The sequence below is a fragment of the Anser brachyrhynchus genome, assembly GCF_964034855.1.
Source record: "Anser brachyrhynchus genome assembly, chromosome: 19".
In the NCBI taxonomy this organism is placed as follows: Eukaryota; Metazoa; Chordata; class Aves; order Anseriformes; family Anatidae; genus Anser; species Anser brachyrhynchus.
Window position 1 is genome coordinate 10,305,137 of NC_137712.1, and position 16,865 is coordinate 10,322,001.

The window sequence follows — 16,865 nt, forward strand, 5'->3', positions numbered from 1 at the left end:
CTCAGGCGGGACAAACGCGCCGTCCTGCTGGCATGTCGCTGCTGGTGTCCTGGGGCTTTCCTTTCTTCTCCTGCAAGGATGGACGAGGAGGTGAGTGCCGGGCTCTGAAGGACAGCTATGGGCAGCCCTGGATTTCTGCCAGCTGAAGCCCAAACAAGCCAGTTCCTGGCCTGCGGCTGACCCAGAGGCTTCAGCCGGGATGGGGAGCCCGTACCCGCAAGCGCAGGGCTCAACGGGCTGCAAAGCCGCCCCGAAGCACCCACAGCCGCACAGCACGAGGGACTGGGCACACGTCCATAAAGGGCAAGGAGAGCTGCTCCTACACCTTGCTGGGGGCAGCCCCACTCCTAGAGAAGGCGAATACAGCACCAAACCCAAGGTGACAGCACACAACACCCCTAAAAGAGATGGGGGACGGAGGTGCCAGCACCCCAGCACTTCCCAGAAGGTGCTGGCAGGAGGGCCGGCGGGTGCCTGGGTCCTGAGAACGGGGGAGCAGAGGGGGGAGAGGGCTGCGAGAGACCAGCGAGCATGCGTCAGACAAGTCTTCATTTCACAGAAACCGGCCAAGAGGAGCCCTCTCCTCACCCCTCTCACCAGAGCCGCAGCAGGCCGTACCACCACTTTTTAATTAGTTTTTCTCCAGCTGTGCATGAGGACAGAGCCGCTTCTCCCAGCCCCAGCAGCCAGGCACAGTCACGGTCCAGGCCCAGGGAGAGGGAGGGGACGGATGGCGCCGCTGCCGTCCCCACCGGTGCCGGTTCTGGGGACTCAAGAGGCTTTGGGAGAGCGAGGCCGGGCCCCAAGGAGAGCAGGTCTCGTCACAGGCAACCTCAGCAAGCCATCAATGCAACTCCTAGGGCCACCTGCCCAGACACGAGGGGGCCGAGCCACCTCAACACACAGTGCCGCAGCTTCAAGTGACAAGCAGCACGAGTCCGGGAGTGCCCCGAGGTCTCCTGGCCCTGCGAAGCCCCTGCCCCAGGCCAGGTGAAGTTTTGGGGTTATCCCGCTCCCAGCGCAGCGGGGCCGGATGGTGCTGGGAAGGTGGGAAGCCTGGGAGGCAGCGAGACCGGCACGTAGGACAAGTTGCTCTCAAGCAGTTGGTAGAGACCGGGCAATTCCTAGAAAAGCTCCCTGAAAAACATGCACCGAGGAAGCCGAGACCACAACGAGCGGCACGCCGAGGCCTTGCACTGCTCAGCCTCGCACAGGCACAGCAGCACGAGCTCAGGCAGAAAGGGCTCACGTCCTCCTCTGCGCAGGACGGCTGGATGCGCACGAGGTACACTGCTCCCCCGGCTCCCAGCCCTCGTGCGCAAATATACCGAGACAGCGCTAATTAAACCAGCAGCTCCTAATCAACTCTCGGCTGTCCCCATCCTTCTGGGTCCTCCCTGTCAGTTCCTGAGACACAAACAGTCCCGGGCATTTCACGAGCCAGTGAGGCGAGAGCGGAGCTCACACTGAAAGCCGGAGGCAGCGGCGTGTCTGGCACAGAGCGAAGGACTGTCTGGAGAGGTTTCCGTCTCCTTCCCCAGGGCTCAGCACAGGGGCAGGAAGGGGATTCGGCCTCCAGCTGTGGAAGGAGGACAGCCCTGTGCTCTCAGGAGTCATCTAAGAGAGTTGCTCAGGCTTTCCTGACCCACGGCGAGCCCACTCGCAGGGCAGCAGCAGCTCACCGAAACCCACCGAGGGCCAGGCCGTCTGCTCCCCCCGTGGCGGCGGCAGGGCTGCGTTTACCGAGCGAGCCAGGGGGTCCCAGCGGGGCCTCACACGTCCTCACCCCCCTGCTACACCCACCTGCAGGAAGCCTGGAGCAGCTCCTGCACCCAGCCTGTACAAACCCGACCTGCAGCAACACCAGGGCGGTGACAGCCCCGTTATACGGGTGAAGTGAGCCATTCTTTTGGCTAAGGCCGATTTGTTGTATCCAGAATCCATCCCGGGTGCTACCAACCCACTGCGGGTGCTGTCATCTGGAAACGCAGAAGTCTCCGACGACAGACCGTGCAGGCGCACGCCTGTAAGCGCAGAGCTGTGACAGCCACGTCCCCTCTCAGCCAAGGTCAATCCTCTCCGCTTTGCGAGCGCTTTTCTCCCTCACAGGCTGAGCGCAGGGAAGCTTGTCTTTTCCAGCCCCTCCCCAAAATCAGGAGCCCACAAGACATCCCGAAGGAAGAAAGCGAACTGTTGGACAACCTCCTGTTCAGAGCCCAGGCTTTGCTCCCTTGCAGAGCTGCCAGGTTTATTTCTGGCGTCCCAGACTTCTATCAGCGCTCCGGCTGCCCTGGGAGGAAAGGGGTCATCTCGAACATCTGGAACAACATCCCCGGTTGAGCACGTTTAACGAGCCTGTCTGCACCCACGCCAGCCTGCGGGAGAAAACCTCTCAGTGCCACAGGGCTCCTCGGTGACGGGCACAAATGCTGCAGCATCGGCACGCCGAGCCCAGCACCGGCTGCGCTTCAGCCTTCGCCCCGGATCCCGGAGTGCTGCTGCCTCGCTACCAAGCTACCCCCCAGAAAGAGCTCCCCCAGCACCCCTTTTCCTCAAAAACCACCTCTTGCGAAAAAAGGAGTTTTCCCCGAGCTTCAGGCTGGTGCAGGCCCGGGTGCTGCGGCACCAAGGCTGGGAAGAGAGGCGGGGAGGGACGGGGGGACTCTGCCTGGATCCTGCAAGGGCAGCGCCGGCTGCAGCGTCACGGCCGACCTGCAAGCTCATGGGCTTCCTGCGGGACCTGCCTGGGGCTCCAGGAGAGCGGGGAAGGAGGAAAGCTGTACCTCAGACCGGTTTTGGAAGCCCAAACTCACTCCATCAGCACTGCTCTGTGCAACGTGGAGCAGCATCAGCCGCACGCCGAGGGACAGCCTCTCCCCACGCTGGGACAGCAGGTGCGGGCACCCCTGGGCGCTGCGAACAGCCGGAGCGGGCAGCAGCACAGGAGGCACTGCAGGAGACTCAGTATCTGGCAGAGAGAGGCAGATCTTACGCTCACCATGGAAATCTTCATGCCAGCCACCCACCTCGGCTGCACTGCCAGCACTCAGCCTCCTCTCCCAGCATCTACCAGAAGCGCAGAGGGGCTGCAGAGGAACAGAAGGCTGGAGGGGATCGCGGAGTCATTTCGCGTGGGCCTTCTCGGCTCTGGCGTGCACAGCCAGCTTTCGGTTTCGGAAAACCTCTTCCCTTTCTGCTTCCCTAGACAGAAGTTCAGGGAGGGAAATTCTGACCTGTCTGGAGGTGGCTGTGCCTGCCCTCCTTCTGCAGCTGCTCTCCAAATTCACTCCTCCTGGCTGCTCCACGAGAGAGCGGGCTGCGGTTTCCCTCGGACAGCACCCGGCTCCAAGCAGGGCTTAGGAAAAGAGCCACGCACCAGCCAGGAGCGGCTCAGCTCCTCGCCCAGCAGATCTCAGCAAACACGACCGCTGCCAGTGCCTGCGCTCTGTGCTCGCCTTCCTTCCTGCGCAGAGCTCGGTGCAGCCCGGCAGCCTCACAGCCAGCCCTGCCGAGCCGCGTGCTGCCTGCCGGCACACGGATACCTCCCGGCCACACACGCTGCCGGCGTGGTCAGGAGCACAGGGATTCAGTATTTAGGATCCCAGCGAGGCCCAGGCAAGGTTTAGTCACGATCCCCCGACAAGGCAGATCCTAACCCACAGTCATCCTGCTCAGGGGACACCGGGAAGCTTCCAGTTGCTTTTGCAAGCGCTGGGCGAGCTGGATTTACACAAACCACGCTCTCCAAAGCGAAACAAGGCTGTACATGAACAGTCAGAGCATCTCAATCTTCAGGGTTAGGACCCGAAAACAGAGCTGTGGGGGGGGAGAATGCAAGTCCCACACGGCTGAGGTGCAGCCAGGCAGCAGAGCGGAGCCGGCAGCTCGCCCAGGCAAGCTGCCAGGTGCCAGGACCTGCCAGCACTCAACGCCTCAGCCAGCCTGGCCGCAGCCGCGTTTCCTCGGGCTGAGCACTGCTGAAACTGAAGAGGGGAAACACTTTTTTTTTTTATAGCTTGCCCAAAGCAAAATAGGTTTCCACCCAGCACTTAGCACTGCTTTAGGCCGAGGCAGTTCGGATATTCCAGTACAGTTGACTTCCTTGTCTCAAAATGGAAGAGGAGCCTGGCAAGAAACCCCACCAGCTGACCACACCGCAGGTCCCGGGAGGCGTTCGGTAGGTGCTTGAAGACAGGTCGGGCTCGTGCTGTAACAAACTGCCCCTGTAAACTCATTAACAAAAGCAATTGCTCCTTCCCTGCCAGGACACCGTACCCCATCTCGCTGGCAGAACCAGCCGGCCGTGCAGCCGACACGAGGAGCGCCCGGGGAGGCCGAGCTCTCTGACGTCCTGGGAACACGCCTGTCCTCCTGGGAACACGCCTGTCCGTGACCACCGCCAGCTCTGCTCTTCCCACAGCCCGGCAGGTTGAGCGACCGCTCCCGTGACGGCCTCTCTGCCCTCGCCCCTCCACGCTGGGTGCAAAAGCCACGGCGGGCAGATAAAGGGCCGACTGATCAGGTTTCTCTGCTTACCACGGAGAGGTTGATTCACCCGAGACTACTCCCTTTTCAGGCTCCCTCTAAATAAAGGCTTCAAAGGGTTCTGGAAATTCGTGCTTAACAGGCTTACCGGAATGCCACGGCACAACGGCTCCTTTGGGCCAGACTGCTGCGCGACTGAGTCACTGGTCCGGGGAGCCGTGGCTCAAGCAGCTCCTGCTGCCTGGTGCTCTTCGGCAGACCCTCGCCGCCACCCAGATCGCCGCCTGACGCAGGGCTCCAGGGCTGCTCGGCACCAGGCAGCGCCGCAGGCACAGCGCCGACGCCGAGGAGAGGAGGGGTCGCTGCTCTGTGCCCTCCCGGGGCCCAAGGGACGCTCCTGGGCACGGACTCTCCACGCCTCATCCTTCAGCATCAGGGAGAGGAGCAGTTGCAAAGTCATCTCGATACTCGGCCAGCTGGAAAAAGGCCTGTTAGAGGCTGAACACCCCCTGCCACGCACACTTCGGGCCGAAAGGACGCAGCGCGGACACCGCTGCCATAACCAGCCTCCTGCGCACACCACGGCACTGCTGAGAAGGACCAAAGCAGCGAGCTCACACCCGCTCGGATATCCCAGACACGACAGTTTTGGGGTGAGGGGTGGGAGCCCATCTAGGAGGAAAGCAGACAGCAGCATGGGGACAGGCACCTCCCACAGCTCTGCGCTACGGCCCACCGAGACACCGCGAGGCCTCCACACAGCTCCCAGGCATCAGCCCAGAGCCGGCCCACCCCTCCTAGCAGGGCCCGTTTCAAGTGCCCTTTCCTGGAGAGTGTTATTTACGAGCAATAAAGCCGCCCTGCATCCGCTGACCCCCCCGACGCAGCCGGGTACCTGCGCGGCCCGGTTCTGTGCCCAGGAGGTGGGACGGCGACGGGAGCGCAGCCCCCGGGGCCGCGTGCTCCCCGCTGAGGATTTCTCACGCCACGCTGAGCTCTCAAGCATTGCTTTCACACGTCTCAGCTGTCAAGAAGCAGCCCCAGCGACTTGGGAGAAAGCAGCCAGAATCCACTTCATTCTGCATAAGAGCTGCTCCTATGATTTCCTTTGATGCCATTCAGCGCAAGCAGCTGGATTCTCTATTTATAGCCCGATCATCAGTTTGGAAAGACGACTTATGTTCTTGTTATTACCAGAGCACCAGATCCATAACAAATCCCCGCTGTGCTCGGAGGGGTGCGGGATCGCACGACAACCCTCACGGTCAGGCCAGACACCTGCAGGTGTCCGAGCAGACAGAAAACAGCATTCGGGACTCGGAGCTAAACCTCCGGCCCCGACATCCAGTCCCGCGCTGACAACCCCCGTCAAAAAGGCACCAAGTCAAACGCACACGCTGAGCTTTCCTTCCCGGGGATGCTGCCTTCCAAGCCCTTTTTATCCGTGCCTTATTGCAGGGAACATGTGGGGTTAAGGCGGGTGCGTACGTAGCGGGGCTGAAGAGCAAGCTGCAGCATCGTTACCTCCAGCTGGAGCCAGAACGGCCAAGCAGCAGCAGCAGCTCCCTCAGCAAGAACAAAGGATTGGAAGTTACACGCATTAATGCTCCAGAAATGATTCACGTTTCTCGGAAGCAGCCTTTTTGCTGCGGATATCTGATAAGCTCCAGTTTTTAATCAAGGGTAAGGTGCTCAAAGGTCAGGATGTTTTTAAACTAAACTAGGTCTCTAAACGATTCCAGCCTGGCACTAACTTGTCACCCCCACCTTGCTGAGGGGGTCTGTCCGTACCTCGGGACACCCCTCTGTCCTCTGCAGTCACCCAGCACCTCCCTGTCCCAACACGCCTGCCAGAGTTCACTCGCCCATTCAGTTCAACCACGTGGCACCAAGCCTCCTTCTCAAAGCAGCACACAATCCTGGACAAAGCAGTACCCGGCCAGGGCTAAGCCCTTTCTGGGGAAAAGCCTCCCCTCACGAGCTTATTCACAGCAAAATAAATAAGAAATAAAAAAAAAAATCTAGCTCGCACTTGACACCTGCACGCCATCGGCTATTTTTAACCGGCCATCACAGAGTGCTGGGGGATGGGACGTTGGTTTTTACAAGCCACCGTGAGCAGACAGAAACCTGCACATCTTCGTGGTCTGAAGCCGTTCCACCTCCAGTTTCAGCTCCCAGACACGAAACAGAGCCCACGCGGGCACACCTGCGCGCCAGACACAACCCCGCAGCCCTACAGCCATCCGGGCCCTTCGCACCTTTCCTCCCCTCCGAAGCACTTCGCGCTTCCACGTTTTAAGGGCACACAGAGATCGCTAACTTCCACGGCAGTGGCCATCCTCGGAGGTCACAGCAGCAGCCTAGAGGCTGCACATGGGACATCTCTGATCAGCCCTCGAGTCAGCAGGCACCGAGCAGAAACCCCAGCCCTGGTGTGCTTGTCAGGCTGTTTCAGGAGCAGCTGCCCTGAGCGGGAGGAGAAAAAGGCTTGCCCTGATTCCCCGCAGAACGCCTTTTTCCGTGCTTTTCCACAGGTCACGGCTGCAGGAGCCTTGCATCACAGCCCAGCCACCTCGTGGCCCTTCTGCTCTCGGAAGGCCCCCGAGCATCCCCTTCTCCAGGCAGCAGAGGACAGGCGGCAGGTCTGTCCTGCTCCTCCTGGCTGCGACAGCCTCTGGCAAGACTTCGCCACGTCAACCGACGGCTATGGGGCTCCTCCACGTGTACTTCCTCCTCTTCCCCTCTCCTCCGAGGGGTGACCTTAGCAGAAAGCGCTCCACAGCAGGCTGCAAGCGGAGCGGAGCACGTCCGCCTGCACTGCCACCCGCACCGCCCCGGCAGATGCTGGAGCCGGCACCCACCCTACTCACTCCCTTTTGTGCCTGTTTGCGGGGCCCCTGCGAGGGTCAGGGAGCTGCCCCCAGAAGGGACGGACAGAAAACCACGGGCTTCTTCCTCAGAAGAAGCCCAGCCCAGAAAGACAAGCCCAGAAAGACAAGCTGCGCCTCTGCCCGCTCTGCGCTGCTCCAGGGAAAGAATACGCAATCACACCCCGTTTGTCACGCTTGGAAGCGAATCAGACAGACAGGGCTCCACTCCACTTGTTCCCTCGTTTTGTTAAACAAGAGGGAAGGCCGCAGCACGTCTCCTCGCCAAAGAAAGCGGCAAACAGTTTCTCAAGATGAGCACAAGTGGTGCGCGGGCGGGGGAGAAGCGGAGAGCGGCGCACACTGCGGAGACAAGAGACACAAAACAATCCTGCGATTAGTTATTGACTCCAGAGGAGTTTCAGTTCCAGCAGCAAGCCAGCCAGGATAGCAAAAATCCCTCTTTTGTTCCCCAGTCTCAGACAGGCTTGGCCACACAGCTCACTGCTGTCTCGCTCCAGACAATGAGAAAAGAAAGTTAATCCACTGCCACCAGAGCCGGAGCCATCCAGCCTGCCGGAGCGATGCTGCAGGACGATACGCGAGCGTTCCCGTGCATCAGTGCCAGCCTTGCCTCGCCCTCGTGCCCACGAGCGGATGCCAGGCGACCCGTCGGCCTCCCCGGGCACTGCCGGTACCCCTGCAGCTTTGGGGCCGTCCCTGCCTTGCACCAGGACCTCGCTTGGTTCTGCGCTGCAGGCATCGCGCTCCCTCACCGGACTGCACCTGGAGCAGAGCCGGGCCCCAGGACCCTCCTGCCCCGCCGATTTGGGGTTAGACAAGGGGAGCTGACCTCTACTGCCAAGCACAGGAATCTGAAATCCACCTTCACAAACTGCTGTCACAGGGCAGAGCATGCTTCGGGCTGCTTCCTGGGGATTCAACCCATCCTTCCACCGGCACTTTGCAGAGCAGCCCAAGCCATGGCCCTCCTGCAGGAACAACACTTCCCTGTTGCAGAGGTCAAGTGGTACAGAGGGTCCTGGCTAACACAGAGCCCCCAGATGTCACCTCTTCCCCCCAGCAAGAGGGCAGGCTACACGAATATCAGAACCACCTTATGCACTGGCCAAAACCAAACTTCCTCATGCTGCCCCTCCACAAAAACAGAAGTGACCTTTTAGTCAGTACAAGAATCTTAGCATGGCTCAGGATCCGAGTGACCTGCTTTCAACTCCTCCTTCACCACCAACTTTCTCGGTTTTCCTTATGAGAAGTGAAACCTTTTACTGCATTTAAGATTAGAGTGGAAAATTATGATTCGCAGGCTCTGCAGAAATGGAAATTATGTACCTAGGTACTTCTAGAACACAAGCAGACATCGGTACTTCTGTCTGGAGCCTTGTAGTTCAAGGGACTGATTTGAAAGTCATCACTGCATAAACCTGGACAGCTAAATAATAGAGTGCAGAAGAGCACAGTGCTGAAATCTGCTCCAGAAAGTGCTTTCAAGGTTCTTTACTCTCGGTGACCTGGGAGAGAGGGCTGTTATTTTATCATTATGCTTCCGCCCGCGAGAAGCCCAGCTGAGCAGTAGGCAGCAAGACTTAAATAATCGGTGCGGCCCTGGAAGCTGCAGAGCAGAGAGGAAAGCGCTCCAGCACCCCCGAGCAGCAGCAGCTTTGTTCCAGGGCTGTCCCCAGCTCCGCAGCGACTTCTTTCCCTCCCCCCAAACTAACTCTACACCCAGCCGTCCCAGCACCAGCTTCCTGTTAGATTAATTATTCTTTGTACACAGGCGCTTGATGATTTACCCAGCAAGTTAGGCACAACGATTAGGGACCTGCAGTGCCATTAGCGCTCTCCCCAGAGGCCCGGCTGTCAGAGGACCACCTCCATCCTGGCAGGGCCACGGGGGAAGCGCGTCCCCGTTCGCGGGGCTGCGAAGGTCCGCGCGGGTCACCACAAAGGCGAGTCACCGCTCGTAACACGGCCGCACGGCCAGCCAAGGACGGCGTGTTACTGAACAGCCATTATTGCTAGTCAGCAGGGCTGGCAAGGAAGCCAGAGGAGGTGGGAGTATTTATGATCCTGAAAGGTGTGTCTCCAGTTAGGCTTTTCTGTGACCCAGGACTTCCAGCATGTCTAGCAAGGCAGAACGAGCTTTGTTCGCTTGTATTGTCCACCTCCTGATAGGCGCAATCTCCAACAGCCATAAAATGAGGCACGGTGTGAAGTAATCGTGCGTGAGCTTGTCTGTGGTTTCAAAAAAAAAAAAACAACACAACACACAACCACACACGTCAGACTGGTCCAGCTCAGGAAATGGAAAGTATCACAACTGGGTGCCGTGGGCCTGACCTGCAAAGGGCGAGCACCTCACGTCTTCTCCAGGGAGCTGTTTATTCCTCTGAGGAGTCCTAGCTGGTCACAGGAGGTGTGGGTGGATGGGCCTTGCAACACCGACCCGCACGGCTGCGAGGCCTTCGCCCACCTCTCCCCACAGCCCAGCAGAAGCCACAGCGTGGCAGAGATCATCCAATCCCTCTGCCGCCGGGCCCGTGAGCCTCAGCAGGGCCGACTGGCCCCAGGCCCTCCCCGAAGACCTCCTGTTGCACCAAGCAGGATGTTGCAGCAGCCACCTGAGCCTCCTCCCCTGTTCCTGGAGGTGAGACACGTCCAGCAGGGAGGACGCCCAGCAGAGGGTCACCTCGCGCTCTGCAGACGTAGGCACCCCGTCCTCAGGCGCGCCGGTTACCTGGGCAGGCGCGGACACCCGTTACAGCAAGCTGCCGCCCCCGCTGGTAGAGCCGATTCGGGACCTCAACCCAAACCAGCCCCTTGTGACACTTCCGACAGAAGGCGAAGGAACAGCTCAGGTTCGGGCTCGAAGCACCCAGCAGCTCTCCGAAAGCCCTGCTCCGCCGCCCCAGGCTCGTTAGCGAAATCACACCTGAGCCCACCGAGACCAAACGCCCCCCTCGCACCCACGGGGTGCGTCCAGAACAGGGGTGGGAGCCGTGGGGGGAAGTCGGCACACGCTTGGGTACGAATGCCTTCGCTGGAGCCGGAAGGAACGTTGCTGGGAGAAGGCTCCAAGGAGATACGTGCCCTGTTCTGCTCCAGGAGGAGTTAAACAGCCTACAAGTCTGCACTTGTCCAAGGCATTTTTTTTCCCCGAGGAAGCCTCCGAAAGCTATCGCAGGCAGCTGGGAGAGGCGCTGGTGAAAGCACGAACATCCCGGCCGAGGCAGCGTGAGCACCATCACCCACTGCCTGTTCGGGAGACTTCACATTTTAACCCCTCCAGCCTTCCCCCCCCACACACACACACAACTTGTCACGAAGGACGAGGCACACACCCGGGCGAAGCGAGCAGGACAGCCTCGGTAACCACCCGGAAACCAGCCTGCGCCTCCCGGCCTCCAGCACCCGTAACCGTGCCCGGCTCCTCTCGGGCAGGGCAGGGGGTGCCCAGAGCAGCTCGGCCACCCCCCAGCTCAGCGAGCGGCCGGGGCACGGACCCCCGGCTCCCCCCGGCTCCCCTCGGGACCCCCCGCCGGCACCCCCTGGCCGCTCGCCCTCCGCCCGGGGGGGGCGCCCCCGCCGTGCCCGGAGCCGGCCGGGGCGGGGGGGCGGCGGGGGGCAGCGGGGAGCCGCGGCCGAGGCCGGGCAGGCCGCGGGCTCACCTCGGTACTGCAGCGAGCCCGAGAGCCGCACGGTGACGGTGCCGGCCAGCGGCTCGCCGGGGCTGTAGATGACGCGGCTCTCGCCCAGGCGGATCTCGAAGAGCTGCACCTTCCCCATGGCCGCGCCGCTCCGCTCTGCCGGCAGCGGTACCTGCCCTGCCGAGCCGTGCCGTGCCGTGCCGTGCCGAGCCGTGCCGGCCCCGACGCCTCTGCCCCGGCCGGGCGGCTCCGCCCTGCCCCGCCTCCGCCCGGCCCGGCCCGCGCTGTGGGGCCGGGGCGGGCCCTGAGGGAAGGGGCGGGCGGAGGGGCCGGGGCCCTGAGGGGCCGGGCTCTGGGGGAAAGGCCCGGCTCCGGGGCAGGGCTCGGGGGGAAGGAGCCGGCCGTCCCGGGGCCATCTTGCCTCCCGGTGCACCCCCTAAGCAGCTGACCTTGTAATTCCCCCTGCCCAGCTGTCACCTTGCCCCCTGCTTGTTCTTACGTCCCCAGTCGCTTGAAGCGGCCGGTGGGAGTTGTACAGACACAGCGTGGGGCCAGGGCTGGTAAACAGCCGCCCCACGGATCCAAACAGCCGCCCCATGGGTCCAAACAGCCGCCCCACGGATCCAAACAGCCGCCCCACGGATCCAAACAGCCGCCCCACGGATCCAAACAGCCGCCCCATGGATCCAAACAGCCGCCCCACGGATCCAAACAGCCGCCCCATGGATCCAAACAGCCGCCCCACGGGCCCCCACAGAGCAGTGGGGTGAAGGCCAGCACCCCAGCTGGGGCATCCCGGGGAGCGGGGGGCGAGCAGCCGGCCGCCCTGGCTCGCACTTGCTGTGCGCCCCCTCTCAGAGCTGCTTTTAACTCCATGGCTCAATTAAAAAAAAAAATCAGTAAAAAAGGCATTTTGCTATTTCTTTATTTCACATCAAACAGCAAACACAGCGCTGGGGAAAGGCACCTCCCGGAGAGGCCTCCCAGCTGATGACAAGCAGGCTGCATACACGGGCAGAATGAATAAGTGCGAGGAGGGCTGTTTATCCATGTTTATCCATTTATCTGCAGAGCACACCCAGCGCAGACCCAGCAGGACCCGCAGCGACACCAGCCCGAGCTGCAGGAGCCTCCAGGGTCACCTTAGGGTGGCCATCACAATGTCAAACCCCACGTAAAGGGGTTTGAGTGCTACTTGAGAAGTAGTTTGTATATCCGCAGCGCACCGGGCTCCTGCTGGGGAGCTCTTCCAGGCCCTCTGTCCTCCGCTGCTTAAAAGCTACTTCTTCTTTCCAGCCTGAGCGTCATCACAGGCAACATACACCCCGGTGGGCTTGTGCCAACGCTTTAAGTAGCTCATCTCCTCCTGCGGTGCATACCCTCGGAGGCTTCCATACACCACTCTCCTTGCTCTGCCCTTAGCTTTTGTTTTGCCAGGCTACACGCACCAGTCTCCTACTGTAAGATGAGCCTGCAGCCTCTTTCATCAGCCTCTGCAACTCGGTTCCTTTTCAGCCACCCCAGGTGGCACTGCCAGCAGAAAACAAACAAATGAGGGGTGGCAGAAGCACCCTGTGCCACAGCAGATTTTACCGAACCTGTTTCCCCCATGGAAAGTCTCTGAAGACCCAGGGCTTTGCCCACGGAGCTACCCAGCGGTCATACCCTCTCCGTCCCCATCACCAGGGCAGCACCACCACCCTCACCCAGAGGGACGCTGAGCAGTGACACACAGTTAAAAAAAATCCTTTGACGAGCCAAAACAGAGCCCCTTACGCTGCACTGCAGCTCTCTTGATGCAAAGATATTTATACTCCTTGTTTGCAGAAAAGTAATTTTAAGCATGGTAAAGTTACTTGCCCAAGGTCATAACAAGAATAAAAAGGATTCCTGTGCTAAGAGCTGAACAAAGGCATCCTGGCTCCAGCGACATGCTCGCTGTGCACAGCTACAGCCCTGCAAGACAGTCGCTGAGTGCTCTGACAAACACAGGAGCTCTTCTTGTGACACGGCCGGCAGCGATGCCATGGCACTGATCCTTCCCCAGTGCTTAGCTGTCCATAAAACGTAATGAGATGGGCACAATTATGAGCCCTGCAGTGCCAGGGCACCTGCCATTCCCTATACGTGGCACGATGGTGCTCAGTTCAGGAGGGTTTTGCTCATTAGAGTCAAATGCCTGTTTGCATTCCTGCCTCCCTGCTCATCTGCATGTGCCCTGGAGTCACCGATGTTGTCTAATTGCCTGCAGATTCACAGGCACTGAAATTCAGAGTAGATGGGGGAAAAAAAAAGAGGTAAGGATGTTTGATAAACTGAAGAAGATTCCCTTTCCTGCTATTCTGGCCTGTTGTTTTGCTTAAAATTGTTTTGAAGAATTTGTTCTGCTAGTGGGAACTCTCACTTCCTCTTTGCCCTCATTTCTCCCTTCCTCTTTTTTCCCGTAATAAAAGGGAAAAATCTAAAGAGAGAAAAATAAAAAAATGCTAACCCCAGCTTTAGAATAGCATCTTCCTTTCAGATGTCATCACATTCCACTAACTTTAAGGAACACGAAACTTCTTGACGAATAATGTAGTAGTAAACAAAACAAAACAAAACAAGCACCAACACACACCCATGGCGCCTGAGCCGTGCTCTGCCCACAGCACAGCTGAGCTTCTGCCACGGGCCTGGGAAAGTGGCTGGGAACAAAATATGCCCACGAAGGGACAGCTGTAGCTGCAAGTCTTGTGCTACCTATATATATATATATATATATATATATATATGTATGATGTATATATATATGATGTATGCAGAAGGCTTCATGGTTAAATCATGGGCAATTTCTTGTAACTAAATGTGTCCCCTTCTGGCATTCCCAAGGCTGTCCCCCAGCCACACACGATGACCCAGCACCTGGCCGTGCCTCAGCTTCCCCTGCCCCACGGCCATCATCGCCCCAGCAGGACCAGGAAGCCTCCGGGAGAGGCAGCGTGGAAGCACCGGAGATACCAGAGCAGTGACTGGCACAGGCTTTAAGGAGGTGAGCACTCCTGGGTGAGGCATTAGCGTTATCTCTGGGCCAGTTTGTAGCTTGCAAGGTCATCGTCACCTGCTCTGTCACTTCAGGGTGCGTAAGGGCTGGGGAGAGGGGCAAGCCTGGCCTCTTGGCCTCTCTTCCTCTCCAGTCCTGCTAGAAAGAGATGAGGAGTCTTCTTCTCAATCACCCTTGCTCTTCCAGTGCTCTCCCCATCCTACTGGACAATGGGGTGGAGGCTCAGCTTCTGGCTGGGGACACCCCAGCACACCCCGAGACATCAGGCACTGGAGCTGCTGTGACTGAGGAGGAGAGAAAGCAGCAGCGGCACAACCGAGGAAATTGTCCATTGCATCTTAAACCTCCCTTGGGCTAAAACTACACATTTGAGCATGGAGCCCCTGGAGGGCTCACTACTGATGTATTTGTACTGTATATATCACTCATAACTTTTTTTTCTTTACACATATATATAGAACCCACAATACTGACATATTTATAATATAAATATAATATAAAGGTTTATAACCTTTCCAAACCCCTTGCCCTGCTTTGCTCAGTATCTCACTGCTTCTCAGCCGGCTCCCTGGCCAGCCAACCATGCCACCTGATACTGACAGCAGCAACACCGATTATCCATTTGTGTTGGGCTGACACCTTTCATCACTTCACACCGTGCTTAGCACCGTTCTGCCACACCTCCCGCACACCTTCCTTCTCCACCGGCAACACATCGCTGCCGTGGACCCCCTCTGTGCTCGGTGGGTGCTCTGCCAGACAGCTCACCCAAGGGCACACGGTGGCATTCCAGCTAAGTGTCCCACCCCAGGGGTACAGGCCTCTAGGATCTCGATGTCCCAGGGCTTTCTAGCAGCCCCCCATGCAAGGAGGGGGGTGGGCAGACAACTAAGAGATATAATAGGGTGATGATTCAGCTGAGGAATCTCCACCAGAGAGACAAAACTATCCTTTACCAAGAGAGGAAAAAGTCCTGCCACAGGCCTTGGCAGTCTGCTTCCACTCCTCACCTCTCTCGCTGCTAACATACACATCTGCTTTCTAGTCCCTCTTTGGCAGGCTTCTGTTTCAGCCACTGGTTCTTGTTCTGCCTTTCCCTGACATTAAGGAGTACTCTGGTGCCAAGTAGTTTCTCCCTGTGATGGTACTTACACGCTGAAATCAAGACACATCTCAATTTCCCTGATAAACCGAGCAATTTGAGCTCTTCAGGTCTCTCCCCACAAAGCATTTTCTCCAGCCTCCATGTTATCGTGCTGGTTTGTGTCTACGCAAGCCCACGTACTGGCATTTGTGTCTCTATGGGGGAGGCTGCTCCTGCAGATTTCCATCGACACGCATGCAGGAGCTGATGCATTGGATTTTGTCCCCAAAAGCACGCAGAGGTATTGCAAGCCCTTAAGCTCACGCGGGGGCATTTGTGTCTCTTTGCTAGGGACCAGATGAGCATCCATGGGCAACACCAGGTGCTCCTGACCTGCTTTTCCCCCCCCCATAACCCTCACCATTGTGGGAGGAGGCTGATTCAGGGTCACCCCTCCTAAGCCAGCTCCTCCCATTTAATTTCACCCCATTTTTTCATTTAATTGAAAAATCGAAGGACAGAGCAAGACCCCAGCAGAGGCACTGCAAGCCGGTGGCACAGCTGTCACCTGTCTCCATTACGTGGGTGCTGCTGCTTTAATTGCCTAACACCCAGCCAGCACCTGGTGAGCCTTGCTAGAAAATCCTTAGAGAGCAGCAAGGTGTTAATTACTATTGTTATTATTCTAATCTCACTGATGGGATTTGTGATCTCCTCCCTCACTGGAGGAGCTTCTGTTGCTCAGAGTGGGGCTGGACAGGAGGATCAGCAGGGATGTCCCTTCCCCATGGGCTCCGCATCGCAGCCCAGGCAGAGCAGGGACTGCAGCCTGTTTGCTGTCACCTACAGGCTTCAGGGACAGGAGGACTGTCCCCTGCTCTGAGACCCCAGCAGGACCTTTCCTGAGACAAGGGCCATGTTAAAATTAAGGGCTGGACTCTTACACGTGTTTTACATTTCTCCTTCGCTCCCGTGCTGCTGACAGAGGTAGAGATGACCTCCAGCAGAGGCCTTACCCAGGGGCAGAAGGCAGCAGTGGTGTATCTGAGCCCACCCCAGCTGCCAGCCAGAGGAGTGATCCCTGCACCTCTCAGCAGCCCCCCATGAGGATTAATTTAACCAGCCCAGCTGTCCCCCTTCTGGCTGCTAAAAGCTGTGGGATGCACCCTGCCCTAGATACCGGGGACAGAGCTAAAAACACAAGTCACCCAGAAATTCCCCCAACCCTCTCCACAGGCCAGGAGGAAGTGCCTGGGGAGAGGAGGGTGGGCACCAGGGTCATGTCAGCATCCCACACCGAGAGCTTTTGGGGAGGGGACACCCCACAGCCCCCTCCCAGGGCTGGCTGAGGGACATCAGCAGTGCAGCCCCACGGACCAGGGAGCCCCCCAGACACACTGCTGCTGGAGGGCACCATCAGCTGCTGAACACTTTTCAGCATGAAGCAATGCTCTCTGAACAAGTTGTGCTCTCTGACTGCATCGGGGTGGATGCCAGGTAGGGGAGCAGGAAGGGCATCCCCCCCTGCACCCTGCTGATCCTGCCCCTACTCCTCTCCCCCTGCCCACAGCGGGGCCGTTCCACGCAGGGTACGTCCCTTCCGTCAGTCATCATTGATCTGTGTTTCCATGAGCTCAAAGGCCGCTGGTCTGATGCCAGCGGAAACGTCAGGAGCAGGTGAGTCACCTCTGACAAACCTGCCCCAGCCTGAGCATCAC

The 16,865-nt window shown here is 58.8% G+C and overlaps 2 protein-coding genes across 2 annotated transcripts in view; one reads left to right on the forward strand and one right to left on the reverse strand.

Annotated features, from left to right (window-relative positions):
• The window catches only part of ARRDC1 (arrestin domain containing 1), a 30,379-nt gene extending 19,076 nt beyond the window's left edge, over positions 1-11,303 (reverse strand). Inside the window, exon 1 of the mRNA XM_080562532.1 lies at positions 11,045-11,303. Coding sequence (XP_080418658.1) covers positions 11,045-11,162 — 118 coding nt within the window. The 5' untranslated portion in view covers positions 11,163-11,303. The remainder of the gene's footprint in view (positions 1-11,044) is intronic.
• On the forward strand, positions 33-11,027 carry LOC308180199 (uncharacterized protein; the record flags this gene model as incomplete). Its single annotated transcript, XM_080561424.1, has 3 exons — positions 33-90; positions 2,342-9,879; positions 9,947-11,027. 2 exons carry the CDS (start codon positions 33-35, stop codon positions 3,358-3,360), a joined length of 1,077 nt encoding a protein of 358 aa, XP_080417550.1. The 3' UTR covers positions 3,361-9,879; positions 9,947-11,027.
• Positions 11,304-16,865: the final 5,562 nt, after the last annotated feature.